This window comes from Brettanomyces bruxellensis, chromosome 9 (assembly GCF_011074885.1).
Source record: "Brettanomyces bruxellensis chromosome 9, complete sequence".
In the NCBI taxonomy this organism is placed as follows: domain Eukaryota; kingdom Fungi; phylum Ascomycota; class Pichiomycetes; order Pichiales; family Pichiaceae; genus Brettanomyces; species Brettanomyces bruxellensis.
This window is the reverse complement of record NC_054690.1, coordinates 1,793,322-1,808,359: the sequence shown is the minus strand read 5'-3', so window position 1 is coordinate 1,808,359 and position 15,038 is coordinate 1,793,322. Positions and strand designations below refer to the sequence as shown.

General features: G+C 48.5%; 1 protein-coding gene across 1 annotated transcript; it reads right to left on the bottom strand.

The window, feature by feature from the left end:
- Positions 1-360: 360 nt before the first annotated feature.
- BRETT_002635 (uncharacterized protein) lies at positions 361-13,951 on the bottom strand (the record flags this gene model as incomplete). Its single annotated transcript, XM_041281157.1, is given in 6 exon segments — positions 361-4,288; positions 4,592-4,610; positions 4,644-4,685; positions 4,939-4,962; positions 5,649-7,646; positions 7,663-13,951. The coding sequence occupies 6 exon segments, from the start codon at positions 13,949-13,951 to the stop codon at positions 361-363; spliced, it is 12,300 nt and encodes a 4,099-aa protein (XP_041138948.1).
- Between the last annotated feature and the right edge of the window lie 1,087 nt (positions 13,952-15,038).

The window sequence follows — 15,038 nt, the reverse complement described above, 5'->3', positions numbered from 1 at the left end:
CTGTTAATCTCTGTGGTTGCATTGATATGAATAATGAAAGTATGTAAAATGAAAAATTGTGAATATGGTGAAATTGTGAATAATGACATGCATAAGTGAATTAAGGCCCATTGATGAGTATGGTGGCTATATGAACGTAAAATGAATGACCATAGATGAATAAAGAATGCTACATATGAAAGTGAATGAGTGAACATATATGTGTAAAAGATTAGGGTAAAAGAATAAGGTAGTAAAAGAAAAGGGTACAGTAAAGAATAAAGTATTAGAAGATGGGTACTAAAGAAAAAGTTAGTAAAAGAAGAAGTTATCAAATACAGCAAATACAATCAGATCAATTATTAATTAATAGATGCAAAACTACACATTCCGGATGAAGACCTCCCCACCCTCGAACGGGTTGGCGGGCAGCCGCGGGCTCAAGGCGTAGAGCCCCGAGTCGAGCTGCGGGATCCGGACCCGGCAGGCGGCGGCGTCAGGGTCCGCGGTGGACGATCTCCCCGCCAGCCACCATCGCGAGCCCTTGCTGGAGGGCGCCGGGAGCCCGTAGTGCAACACGCGGTGGCCCGCGGCAGCGAGGTCCTTGCACACGATAAGGTCGGCGGCCCGCACCTGCAGCTTTCGGCACTCGTAGAGTGTTTTTTCGACCCGCGACCGCGCACCGCGGTCCACAACGTCCACGGCCAGGCGGAAAACCGCGTACACGGGCCGGTGGTCGCTGAAGCAGACTGCGGGGATGCTGCCGTAGGCGAGCTGGTGCAAGGATGCGCGGTTCTTGGCGAAAGTGACGATCCGGTCGGTCCAGGCGGGCACACGCTCCTTATCAGAGGTATCATAGAGTTGAGTGCCCTTATCAAACTTGTATGTAGGCAAAAAACGAATTTCGTGTTCGTCGAAAAATGGGAAACTCTGGCCACTAGCCATTTGGTGGTTGAGCTGGTCGGACTCAAATAGCCTATTGACAATTGGCAGGAAGAGCTCGCGGTGGGATCTTGCGCGGGCTATGAGTCCCCTGACCCGGGAGTTGGATGCCTGAATGCGGAAATTAAAATCGCCCATCCAGAAGACGGCGTCAAAGTCTCGGAGTCCGCGGCCGCGGCTGAAATGCAGCCCGGTGGCGATTGCCTTGAAATCCTGGTGCCGGTCGTCTGTGTTGCTGAAGCCGGCGGCCAGATGCGACACCACGAAGCAGAGGCTGATCCGGCCCGCGTAGCTGAAGGAGATCGCCACGCCGCCCTTGTTGGCGGCCATGCCCTTGAGGCCAGTTTTTTTACAGCAGGTCTCGATCTCCTGGATGCACGATGGTGCTGGGGGACTGCCGCGGCCACCCCGGACGTAGACGAGGGCGAGAATGCCGCCCAGCTGCTCGCCGCGGACGAGCGTGTACGGCTGCGAGGTCCCGGCCTCCAAGGCTGCCTGCACCGCTTGCTCCCAGTACAAGCGGGCTGCCGGGTCGATGCTCATGATCTTTCCTGGTGTGAGTTCCACGACTTCCTCGAGGCCTACAGCGACGATGTCGTAAGGGGGGTGAGGGGATTTGTGATTGAAGAATTTGGGATTAGATTTGTGATTGTAGAATTTATGACCCTCAGATTTATCATCAAATTTATGATCATCGAATTTTTGATCAGTTCTCTGACCCTCAGATTTAGCACCAAATTTACCCTCAGATTTATGATCAACTTTATGATCAGATTTATCACCCTCAGATTTATCAATCTTTTTATCATCACATTTACCCTCGTATTTATGACCACTCATATTTTCATAATATTTACCATCACTCATATTTTCATCATCCTCCTTCTCAACCTTTCCCTCCACCCCATCAGGAAAAAGCAACGGCGTTAAATCACTCCCCCCACGCTCACCATTTACATTGAACGTCACCGTGTACACGGAAAGCTCCCCCCGCGAAACGTAGAGGTTGCTGCGCCGGGCCAGCTCCGCCGCCACGTAGTCGTGGATGGGGTCCACCAGCTGCACCTCGTACTGCCCCGGCAGCCGGCCGAGCAACCGGTCCAACTCGGGCAGCCGGCCGCAGCTCCGCGACGGCGACGGCGACACGTACCGCCGGGACTGCGTCGCCACCTTGGCCACCAACCCGCCGCGCTTGTTTTTCGCTCGGAGGCCCCCGTTGTACTCGTGGGCCACGCGGGCCAGGCTGCGGCCGTTCGCGTCCCACAAAAACTCGAGGTTGTGCCAGAACCACTTGCGGATGCGGGCTCTTTCGCGCGAGGGGGCCGCCGCCACAAAGCGGGGGAGAATTGTCCCCAGCGCGCGCTCGCACACCCGGGCCTGGACGAAGTTCGCCCGCCGACTGGAATCCAGCGTGTTCACCAGGACCACCCCGTGCTGGGTCTCCGGGCGGGTCTGCTGCGCCCGCTGCGCTTGCGGCACCTGCTGACACCAGAACACACCGAACCGGTCCACAGGGGCCGCGAGGCCCGGCAGCGAACACCGCGATGACAGGTCGCCCTCGACCTTGGAGTAGGTGATAGAAGAAAGTTGCGGATCGCGAATACTGGATTTTAAAACATTTTCTAAAACTCCTTTTTTTGAAGTTCCATTTTCGAAAACTCCCTTTTTTGTAGTCCCATTTTCGAAAACTCCTTTTTTCGAAATCCCATTTTCGAGAACTCCTTTTTTCGAAATCCCATTTTCGAGAACTCCCATTTTCAAAATCCCATTTTCGAGAACTCCCATTTTCAAAGTTCCATTTTCCAAAGTTCCCATGTTCAAAGTCCCATTTTCTGAACCTTCTCTATTTCTTGAATTGCTTCCACCATTTTCACCTCCCTTTTTTTTACTTTTTTTCCCACCTTCCCCGCTTTTCTCATTGCCTCCATCAACAATAACACCAAGCTCCCCCGCTAACGCCTCCCGGTACCGCCGGCTGAGCTCCGGCTGTGTGCCCTTGCCTGACAACGCGTCCACCACGTGCACCGCGCCGTACCGCGCCCGCAGCTCCGCGAAGTGCCGCGCAAACGCATGCCGCGACGCCTCCCCAGACCGCGGAAACTCCACCCGCGTGCTCACCAACTGCCGCGCAAGTTCCCAGAACAGCGGCACGTTGCCCCGCGCCACCACGCACGAGCACCACTGCCCGCGGTCCGACACCACGACCTCGGACTCCGCGAAGTTCGCCACATTCCCATTGTCATCCATCCCGTACGGGCCCAACAACGGGCCACTCTTCCGGCAGTCCTGCTTCGTGATGATTGTTGTCAGGAGAAAATCTCCCGGTAAGCCACCGGGCTTCCTGATGGTCAAGGACTGCGCGAATCCCCGCACCATCTTCACGGCGAAACGGCCCCGGTCGAACGCCCGGCCTTCTGCCCCGGAGAGCCGGCCCCGGAACCTCAGCAACCCGGAAATCATGTTGCCATTCCACACGAACCGGCTGCTTGAGGGCTCTTCGGCGGAATTTGGGGGAGAGGTATTTGGTGGGGAGGGATTTGAGGGAAAAGTATTGAAGGGAGAAGTATTTAAAGAGGATGTTGATTTTGAAAAGGGTGCTTTTGCATTTAAAGAGGGATTTTTTGCATTTAAAGGGGAATCTTCTGCATTGAAAGGGGAAACCTCTGCATTTAAAGAGGGTGTGGTCAAAGAGGAATTTGAAAGGGATGTATGCTTATTTTTTCCCATATCCCCATCCCTTTTCCTCATATCCACATCTTTCCCACCTTCATTCGACCCCCCCTCCACAAAACTTCCCACCCGCTCCTGCAAACACTTCCCCATATCGTAATCCGGTGAATAGTAAAAAGTCCCCGACGCCAAAAGCTTCTGGATCGACCCCACTTTCGACGGCCCGCCCCGCGCCTGCCGCCCGTCCGACTCCCCGTAGTAATCGTAGCAATCCCCCTCCAGAGAAATAAACACCGTGTTGTCGATGCGGTAAATTCTCTCCCCCACAACTGCACTGCCCACCTCCGCCCGCTCCGTGATGAACCCCACGTGCACCCTCCCCTTGTATGCGTACACTCCTAGAACCCCGTAGAATTTCCGCTCCTGGCGATGCGAGAAATGCGGGATGTCCCCTAGTCCAGAATTGATTTGAAGATTTTCGTTTTTTCCAAAGCTTCTTTTGCTCAAAACGACCTCACGAAAGCCACAACACCCAATATCCGGCAACATGTCCTCAGCCACAAACTCCACAAACAGCTTTGAGGGCCGAATCTGCTCTTTTTTGTCCTCGTTAGTGGCACTTTCTCTCAATACCAATACGAAACCGCACGATACAATTAGCAGGCAATGCGTCTGCCCATTGGCGAAAACACGCATCCTGTTCTATATAAGGGCTCAATTAGGCCTCTATGATCAAGATTGCTATCCAAAACGGATACCTGCAATGGGTTTGTAAATATAATTGGTGCTGCAAATCTGTATGCTGTCACTTACTGCCAAAATGGTTCTCAATGGAATTAAATAAATTATTTGCTCATCACGAAAATCATGATCTGAATTTTTGAAATTATTTATCTATGGTTTTGCAGATTCAATAAACTAGAATTGAATTTATTAGGTTTATTATTCATTATTCATTAGGTTCGTCCATTAGATTCATTGGATTCATTATTTATAAGACACATTAGATTCATTATTCACTAGATTTATTATTCATTATTAATTAGATTTACTAGGTTCATCACATTCATCAGATCCATTATTCATTAGATTTACTAGTTTCATTAGATTTATTAAATTTATTATTCATCAGATTCTTCCACTTCTTCAGATTTTTAATTTACCTGTCCGATACAAAACAACCGACTAATGATGAAATGAGCTGCCACCCCAGTACATCCATTGCACTACTTTTCAGTTTACTACATCTGATTTATAATACCTTAATTTAATGAACCGTTATTTAATAAGCAAATTTAAGGACATGACTAAGAACCAAGAGCTGGTCGTGAACCGAGTGACCAGTACTCGAGGCCTTCTGATTAGCCAAGCCTGTTGAACCATTTATGTCTTTTGAACCATTAATTTCTTTTGAACCATTAGTTTCTTTGAACCATTATTAAACCATTAGTTTCTTTGAACCATTATCAAACCATTAGTTTATCAATCATTTATCAATCATTTATCACCATTTATCACCATTTATCACCATTTATCACCATTTATCACCATTTATCACCATTTATCACCATTTATCACCATTTATCACCATTTATCACCATTTATCCATTTGGTTTATCCATTTAGTCTATCCATTTAGTCTATCCATTTAGTCTATCCATTTAGTCTATCCATCTAGTTTCCTTTTAGTCTCCATTTAATTTCCATTTCGCTTCCATTTATAGTTGACTTGGATTTGCCAGACATCAGGAGATCGATTTCTCTAAGTAAAGCAGAGATCCGCTAGTAGTGTGCGTGCGATCGAATAAAAGTGAAGCGCTCAGTGAGCATCTTTTAGTGTGGGCTATAGCCCGGCCTTTTAAGTCAAGGCGGCTCAATCGGAGATTGTATCATCACGAGAGCATCAGAGTTCTAGACTCTGAGGATTCCTATTTCCATCTTATCTTATCTTTGATCTTTATGATCTTTTTCATGTTATCTTTTTTTTTTTTTTTTTATTATTTTTTTTTTTTTTTTTTTTTTTTTTTTTTTAAACTTAGCAATTTCTAACATTCAACTTTTGGCACCAGTCAACCGCCTAATAGTTTCTTCCCAGGAGTATTCCTCTTCATCCTCTTCTTGATTATCAAACCCGGGGCATGGTATTCCAATATCTCCTCTTTCACATGACTCCATAAACTCCCTGAACTTTCTGCGTTCTTCTTCGTTTTCCTTTTCGATTCTTGCAATGTAACTAGGATCGAAGTGGCTATCGCAGTTCTCATCATCATCATCATTCCTCTCATCATCATCCTTATCATCTTCTTCCCAGGGGTACTTCTTTTTATCCCCTTCTTTATTGCCAAACTTAGGGCATGGTATTCCGATATCGCCCCTTTCACATGACTCCATGAACTCTCTGAACTTTCTGCGTTCTTCTTCATTTTCCTTTTCGATTCTTGCGATATAGCTAGGATCGAGGTGGCTATCGCAGTGTTCAACAACAACATCATCCTTTTCATCCTTTTCATCATTCTTTTTATCCTTTTCATCATTCTTTTTATCCTTTTCATCATTCTTTTTATCCTTTTCATCATTATTTTTATCCTCCTTTTTATCATTCTTTTTATCCCTTTCATCCCTTTCATCCTTTTCATCCTTTTCATCATCATCATCATCCCTTCTTGAACTGCTCATCAGCAGGCGGAAATCCAGTGTGTTGTTACGATCCGCATCATCATATTTGCAAGGTTGTGGATTCTTCATTCTAACAGTGCCAGAACCTTTGAGACCGGAGTTTAGTGTTTCCAGATATTTCCGGAAGTTCTCACGGTCATCATCATCGTCATCATCGTCATCATCTTTAATATCTTTATCATCTTTTTCTTTATTATTATTTTTTTCTTTATTTTTTTCTTTTTCTTTTTTGTTTTCTTTATTAACATCATGAACATCATGAACATCATTAACATCATTAACATTTTTAACATTCTCATTCTCATCACCATCACCACCTTTAACATTCCCATCCAGTCCACTCATCTGCCTGATCTTCGATATTATTCCCGGCCTTTCTTCAGCCCTATCCTCGGCAAATCCCATCCCATTGAATCCGGACTGGATCGCCTTGCAGGCCTTGGATGCAAACCCAAAGAAGTTCTTCGGCTCCCGCACATCCTTGCCCTGCTTCCGCTGAGTGAACTCCTCCTGCTTCATCTTCATCCGTGTCGTTTGCATCTTCTTGATCGGCTCCATATTGCTCCAGAACCGCTCTCTTTCTGCTGCCAGCATCTCCTTCTCATCCTGCTCCTCCAACTCCTCGATCGACTTCAAAGCCTGCTCATTCAGCTTCATCCTAAGTGTGTTTGTCCAGTGCTCCGACCTCAACCTTCTTCTCAAGGTCGGGTTGGCCTTGATCTGCTCCAACTTCTTCATTTCGCGCTCGTGCTCCTCTTTGCGGGCCTGCAACTCCGCTTTCTCCGCCTTCTCCGCCTCCTCTTTGGTGCAAGGAGGGTCCTCCACGCTCAGACAGTCCAACATGCTTTCATCGAACTCGTCTGCCGCTGGGAACCGGTATATCCGGCCTGTATCCGGATCCACGTACTCCTCCACTCCATCCATCATCTTCTTCTTGCCCATATCTGCGTCCTCTTCCTCTTCCAGCTTTGCCAGCTCGCTTTTCTCCCGGAACAGGTCCTTGTAGGCCGCCTCTAATTGGCTCAACCTGCCTGCCTGCACCGCCTTCTTCATCATCCGCTCCGTTCGCACTGTAGGGCAGCTAATCGGGTTAGTGTCCTTGTCCATGCAGATGATTTGGTCCGTGAACCGGACCGAGGAGGAAGGCTTTTTGTGTTTTGTGGAGAGGATGCTGGAGGGATGGTTGTTTTGGTTATTGCCATTTTCCTTCTCATCCTTCTCATATGCTGCTATCTTCGCCTTCAACTGCTCCCGAACCTCCGCATCCGGCTCAACTACTGTGTCCTCATACACTCCGAAGCCTTGCTTGTACTCGCCACTTGTGCAGTAGGCATCGGAAGTATTGGAAGCAGTAATTTGAAGTATCGGAAACTGCATCACTTGCATCGGAAACACCATCACCATCCTCTGCAGTTGGAATTGCCAGAATCGCCTTTTCCACTTCGCTCAACCCAGAAACCGGCTCAGGGTCTCCGGATCCAGACAAAACCCCACCACAGGGCTGCATCTGGTCCGGATTAGTGCCGGCCTCAAGTGCCAAAGTGCCATTTTTCGATTCAAGCTCCGCCAGATTATCGATCATCTCCCGTGCCTGGTTCTCCTCGCAGATCGAAAGGTCAATGTACTCCTGAGCAATCTGCAAAGAGAGCCTTCTGCGCGCGTCCAGGCTCTGTCCGGCATCCTCCATCACGTGGAAGATCCTTTCCCCCATCTCGTCCACCTTGCGGGACCGGTAATCGATCTCAAGCTGCGGCAGAGACCCCGGTAAATCCTGCAGGACTCGCCTGATGAGCTCCTCCCGCGTGCAGTGCTCCCCCTTCTGCTCACACTGCTTTCTCTGCTGCTCCACCCGGTACTCGAACTCATCCTCAAGCCGCTGCTTCTGGTGCTTGTAGTGCCGGTCGCAGTCCTGCTTCCACTCTTTCACCGGGAGCTGCTGGATGTATGTTTCCGGCGGGATGCTGAGGAACTCCACGGGGTGCAGGAACGGCGGTTTCTGCTTCTGCTTTTTGACGTTTTGTACTTTTTCGCAGTCCTGAACCTCCGGAATCCGCTTCACCAACTTCCTGAATGCGGCAATCGGGTTGAACAGTGCAGGTTTCTTTGTCTCTGCCTGCACTTCCTCCTCTTCCTCATCATCCGACTCCGAGCGGTAAAGCTGGTTGTACGGCCTGTCATCGGAGATGATGTACGAAACATTTCTCTTCAACTTCTTTCTTTCTTGTTGCGAGAGAGTTCTGAGGGGTTTGTTCAGCTTGTCCTTGGTATCTAGATTGTGCTTTTGATCTGCACTCTCTTTTTCATCATCCGCATTCTCCTTTTGAACATCTAGACTGTGCTTTTCATTTGCATCCTCCTTTTGATTATCTAGATTCTCCTTTTGATCATCTGCATCCTCCACTTTCTCTGTATTCCCCACTTTCTCTGTATCCTCCACTTTCTCAGCTTTCTCCACTTCCTCCATATCCTCACCTGGAAGCACAAATGTCACTCTTTTGCGCCTCTTCTCCACATTGTCTGACCCAGCTGGCCTCTCTTTCAAAGCCCCCACCTTCTCTTGAACCGGCTTTTCTTGAATTGCCGGATCAACCTCATCAACCTCATCAACCTCATCAACCTCCTCAATTTCTCCAATTTCCCCAGTTTTCCCAGTTTCTCCAACCTCAATTTCTCCTATCACTTCAGCTGCATCAGACCCCCAAAGTTCCTTGGCTAACAGAACACCACATTTGCCAACCTTGGATCCCGGTTGCCTGTCCCGCTTGAGGACTTTCGCAGCTCTCTCCCTTAATGCTTCCTTCATCCTCTCGGCAAAGTCCGGCATAATAGCCGTCATCCTTGCCTGCTTCTCCCTGTAGTTCTGCTCGTTGATCTCCTCCAACCTCCGAATCCTCTGCTGATCCCCATCTCTCTTCTCAAGGACCTTGGCAAGCTTGATTTCCTCATCGTACGGATTCTCACTCTTCGAAGGATCCGGTAGGAAGATCTCCCACCGCCGTTTGCCAAGCTCATGGTTGCCATCTAGATTATCACCAAGGTGGTTGCGACTCAGTTCATCGTCTTCGGCTCCAAATTCGCCAAACTCTTCATCGTCAAACTGATCGTCATCGAAAACATCCTCGGCCTTTAACTTTTCCGCGTATCTCTTAATGCCTCTATCTTCACGCTCTCTGTCTAGTTTCTCCTGCTCCTTCACAAACTCCGCTGCCTTTCGCTGAGTTTCCGCATAGAGTGCATCTTCTTCCTCTCTCAACTTCTGCTGGGCTTTCTGCTCAGAGAGAATCAACTCCTGCTTCTTTCTCTCTGCTTCTGCTAGCTCCTCCTTTCGAACTCGGAGCTCTTCTTCAAGTCTCTTTGCTCTCATCCTCTCCTCTTCAAGTTGCCTGGTCCTCAGATCATCCTCCTGCTTCTTGGCTTTAAGTTCCTCTTCAAGCTTTTTCGATCTAAGTTCCTCCTGTAACTTTTTGGCAACGAGTTCCTCCTGCATTTGCTGGGCTCTCATCTCTTCTTCGCATCTCTTAGCCTTGAGTTGCTTTTGTTCTTCCATCATCTTTGCCCTCAGCTGTTCTTGTTTTTGTCTTTCCTCCTCAATGACTTTAACTCTAAGCTGTTCTTGTTTCTTTCTCTCCTCATCAAGTTGTTGAATTCTAAGTTTCTCTTGTTTCTCTCTCTCCTCCTCAAGTTGTTGAATTCTAAGTTTCTCTTGTTTCTCTTTCTCCTCCTCAAGCTGTTGAATTCTAGATTGCTCTTGTTTCTTTCTCTCCTCCTCAAGTTGTTGAATTCTAAGTTTCTCTTGCTTCTTTCTTTCCTCCTCAAGCTGTAGAATTCTGTATTGCTCATGTTTCAGTTTCTCCTCCCCAAGTTGCATTAGAAGCTCTTCCTGTTTCTGTCTTTCAGCTTCAATCACATTTGCCATGAGACTTTCTTGTTTTTCTTTTTCTTCTTTGATGATATTTGCTCTGAGCTTCTCTTCTTTCTCCCTCTCTTCTTTAATCATCTTTGCTCTGAGACTTTCTTGTTTCTCCCTCTCTTCTTTAATCATCTTTGCTCTGAGCTTCTCTTGTCTCTCCTTCTCTAGTTCAATCATCTTCAATCTAAGTTTCTCCTCCTTCTCCCTCTCTTCCTCAACATCCTTAACTCTGAGCTCCTTCTGCTTCTGTATCTCGGCCTCAAGTTGCTTGACCTTGTATTGATCCTGCATCTGCCTCTCGAGCTGCTCCTTCTTCATCTCATCGAACTTCTTGACTCTGAGCTCATCTTCAAGTTTTCTGGCCACGAGCTCTTCCTCGAGTTTTTGGTATCTGAGCCTCTCCTGTTCAAAAGCTTGAGATCTGAGGATTTCCTGCCTCTTTCTCTCAGCTTCAAGCTCTGCATGAAACTGCGTGAGCTGGTTCTGAATCTGGAGAGTGAGGTCTTTCTGTTTGAGTTCTGCCTGCATTAATTTTGCATTGAGGTCTGCTTGTTTGACTTGAAGCTCTTTTTGCAGCTGCTCTTGCAGTTGAGACTGCTTGATTTGTAGTTCTTTTTGCAGCTGCTCTCGCTTAATTTGAAGTTCTTTTTGCAGCTCCTCTTGAAGTTGAACTTGATTGATTTGCAGAACCTTCTGGAGTTGTTCCTGATTGAATTCGGCCTGCTTAAGCTGTGCTGCGAGTTCCTCTTGCATTAGTTCCTGCTTGAGCTCTTTCTGATTGATTTCAGCCTGTTTTTGCTGCATCATCTCAGCTTTCTTCTCTATCACTTCGGCTTTATTCTCAATTTCCCCCTTCTTCTTTTCAATCTCATCCTCCCTCTTTTCAATTTCCTCCTTCTGCTTTTCAATCTCATCCTCCCTCTTTTCAATCTCATTCTCCCTCTTTTCAATCTCCTTCTCCCTCTTTTCAATCTCCTTCTCCTTCATTTCAGCTTTCTTTTGAATCTCCTCCTCCCTCTTCTTCATCTCCTTCTTCTTGAATCCTTCCTGCTCACCACAAACCCTTAGAATCTCGTTTTTCTTGAGCGTGATCTCTCTCTGGTGGATCAGCTCGCTTTCGAGAAGCTTCGGGTCGGTTTGCAAAAATTCCTCTTTTTGCATCTTGAAGAACTCATCCATCCGTCTCACATACGCCCGGTGGAGTGCCCGGTAGCCCAGCGGGAGAGCTTCCTCGCGGCGCAACACGCTGGGGTAGCCGGGGTGCCCGGTGGCCAAGAAATGCAGCAGGTGCAAGAACTGGCTGTTCAGGCTTTCCACCAGGCCGCGTGCCCGGTGCAGCAGCCCGGGGTCCAGGGCAGAGCCCCGTAGGCCCCGCAGGAGCCGGCGACAGCAGTGCGAGTAGCAGCCGGTGAGGCCAAGAAGCGGCCGCCCGGTAGCACCGGGAGCCCCGGTGGATTCCCCGGTAGGCTCCACGGCAGCCTGCCCGGCAAGCCGCTCCACCTCCACGGTGAGCGCCCCATCACAGTACCGAAGCACATCCAGCAGCTCGCCGCCACCACCCGGTAGCATCTCCCGGGCAGCCCGGTGGGTTTCCCGCAACCGGGCCACCAGCAGCCGGGGCACAATGCTGTCGGCACATTCGCGGAAGTGGGCGAAAAATTCTTCCCGCAACAAAACTTTTTGGCCGCTGCACACCGCGGCCCCCCGGTAGAGCCCCCGGCAGGCCTCCGCGTAGAGGGCCAGCTGGGCCGCGTGGGCCCGGTAGACATCGCCGTGGCGGACGCCCCGGTGGCCCGCACAGGCCAAAAACCGGAAGTGCCCCGTGGCCACCGCCTGCAACAGCGGGCCGAAGTCCAGCCAGCGGTCCTGCCGGGCCACCCGCTCAACCCGGATGCATGCCCCGCAAAACTCGCCAAACGCCCGCTGGAGCCTCTCGCGGGCACCGGGCGAATCCTCCCGGCACATGTACCGGGCGACCCGCGAAATGCCCTCGGCCAAAACCGTGTTGAACAGCTCCAAAATGAGTCCTGGGGATTCGACGAATTTCTCATCGCATGAATTTTCGTAGTACATCCCCCGGTACGCCTCCCGGTAGGGCTCCCCCGTGGCCCGCTGCACGTAGCACGCCCTCATCCCGAAGAGCGCTTCCTGGACCAATATCGCGTGCCCCGGGTCCCGGGCCGCCTGCATCACCTCAATCGCCATATGGTGCACTTGTCCGCACACTTTCTCCACCAGGGACTCCTGCCCGGGCTCCCCGGTGGCCCGAATACGCCACCGCAGGCTCCTCAGCTCCTCCTGCACGTGCTCAGGCACCGCAGTACCGCCAAACGCTTCCTCCAGGCACTGGTCGACCCATTTTTCCCACTTGTGCACTTCCTGCCACGTGTTTGTTGCTTTTTCGTGCTGGCTGCAGCTCGATGCCGTTTGCTCCGCATCCCTGAAGTAAATGTCCTCCTTTGCTGGCAGGGAATGCAAATGCGAAGAATGCGATTGCGAAGAATGCAAATGATGCGAAACTGCTGCTTTGGGTGACAAGAACGGGTTAAAGGAGGGGAAGTTGGAGTGGGCAGAAGAGCTAGAGGAACTGGATGTGGTAGATAGTGTATTGATACACTTGGTGGATGGTTGATTGATAGAATTGGTGGATGATGTATTGATAGACTTGGCGGATGGTGTATTGATAGAATCGGTGGATGGCCGATTGACACAACTGTAGTCGAGTGGTTGATTGATAGAATTGGTGGATGATGTATTAACACAACTGTAGTCGAGTGGTTGATTGATAGAATCGGTGGATGATTGATTGATAAACTCAGTGTTGGTTCTGAAACTTGTTTCATCGATTCTCTCGTTGGTTCTGAAACTGGTCTCATCGATTCTGTTGATCTCTTCGATCTTCTCATTGCTTCTCTCATTGGTTCTTTCGTTGGTTCTTTCGTTGGTTCTTTCGTTAGTTCTCTCATTAGTTCTGGTTGCGCTGGTTCTGACGCTCTCGTTTTCGGTTCTGGTTTCCTTTTCATTTTCAATTTCCTTTTCCTCAATCCTGCCAACTGGTTCAAGGTCGGCTTGGATTTTAAGCATTTCTTTCACATTGTGGCCAATATCTCCATCCTCAGGAAGACTCCGAATCTCCACAGAATACAATCTCAAGGCCTCGTTCACGTCTTTCTGGATTGCAAAAACATAAGGATTGCCGGCACAGCCGTAAACCCACCGGAGCAAGCTGCTCGACGGTTGGAAAGGCCTGTGAAGCTCCCTCGTCTGGTTGGAAACCATCCATTCGGTGCATCCGTGCACATAACAGTAAGTGTATGCAACAAGGAGAAGCTTACTGTAGCAAAAGACGGCGTCGATCGACGCGCAGACCGCCTTCTGGGTCTCTGCTGCGTTTCCTGTCTTCATGATGTCGTCGAGAATAGTGCGGAAACGGTGGCTCACCTCTTCTTCGTCCAGGTCTCTAACATTGATATATCCGTCAGACATGACATATGGAAATTGCATGAGGTTACGTGGACCATTCATTACGGTCTTCAAGTTCAACGTGTTGAGCACATTCTGGATTGTCTCCACCATCCGGCAACCTCTGCCAATAAAGGCCTCTTTCTTAACACTCAACCAATCGTTTGAAGGTGCATGGATTCCATCTGCTATAATGGCTTCACCTCTTGCCATTTTGCTTCTTATGGTGATCAACGTTTGTTTCAAATCCATGTCAGCATCCCATTCCTGCCTGCATGGGTCCATTTGGACTCTCGAATAGTCTTCGTTCATTGCTTTTTATTGCTTTCTTAATGCTTTCTGTCGCTTTCTGTCGCTTTTTGTCGCTTTTTGTTGCTTTTTTTCCGCTTTTCAACTGCTAACGCTTAGATAACGCAAAGTATCTCTTTTTTTGCTATACTTCGATATCTGTGGAACAGTCTGCCCTTCTGAAGCTAAAACTTGTGGTCTCTGACAGCTGTTGTTACTCATCTTTTCTTCCTAGATTTAAGCGCCAAGTCCTTTTATCCCTTCTTTTTCTCTTTTGGGAAACTCTCTCCATCGCGGCGCGTCGATCGACCGGTGTAAAAAAGTAAAAGCAACTAGAAAAGCAAATACAGTAGTAGTAAAATGCGCAGGTTCACATCCGTGCACACAAGCCAGGGGAGTCACCTTATTATTTTTATTTTTTTTTTCATTTTTATCAAAGCTACCAAAAGGGGCCAGGGACCATACTCCAGGTATATTCACATCCCACCAAACGAACATATGAATGGAAGGGGAAAAAAGCACGTATCCTTGATTGTAACACAAGAGATACAAAATCACGGAGTATTCAGGAAGGCATAAAGAAAAGAAAATGAAAGAAAAAAAAAGGTGATTGTATAGAATCAAAAAAAAAGCTTATTTAATGGAACCGTTAGTCATGTTTGAACAATCACTCTGAGTCCAATGAATGCACAAAATTGAATAAAAGGGTGCTGATCTTCTTAGAAATCTGGATAAAAGTTGTTCCCCAACAATGCCTGCGGGCGGAAGAGAAGGAGAAAATTTTTTGCACCATGGCACAGCCAGGAGTTTAAGGGGCAATGTGACGTGATTTCGAGAAAACTCCATATGCAGTATCCGGCATGGCCATCGTATAACGCCTTGGGACGGAGATATACACAGGGGAAAAAGCGGGTGCGAAACTTTTCTATTATGTTTGTTGGTTCCGAAGGCACACAATGGGTTCCACGCAGTGTGATTCCTGGTGTGAGCTGATCAGATTCTCCTATAATGGGGGCGAAAAAGGTAATCTATATCCCGAGGGGAACTGGCTGACTGGTGTTAAGAATGTTTTTTTTTTTTCATTTTTCCTTTATTTATTTTTCTTCTCAAT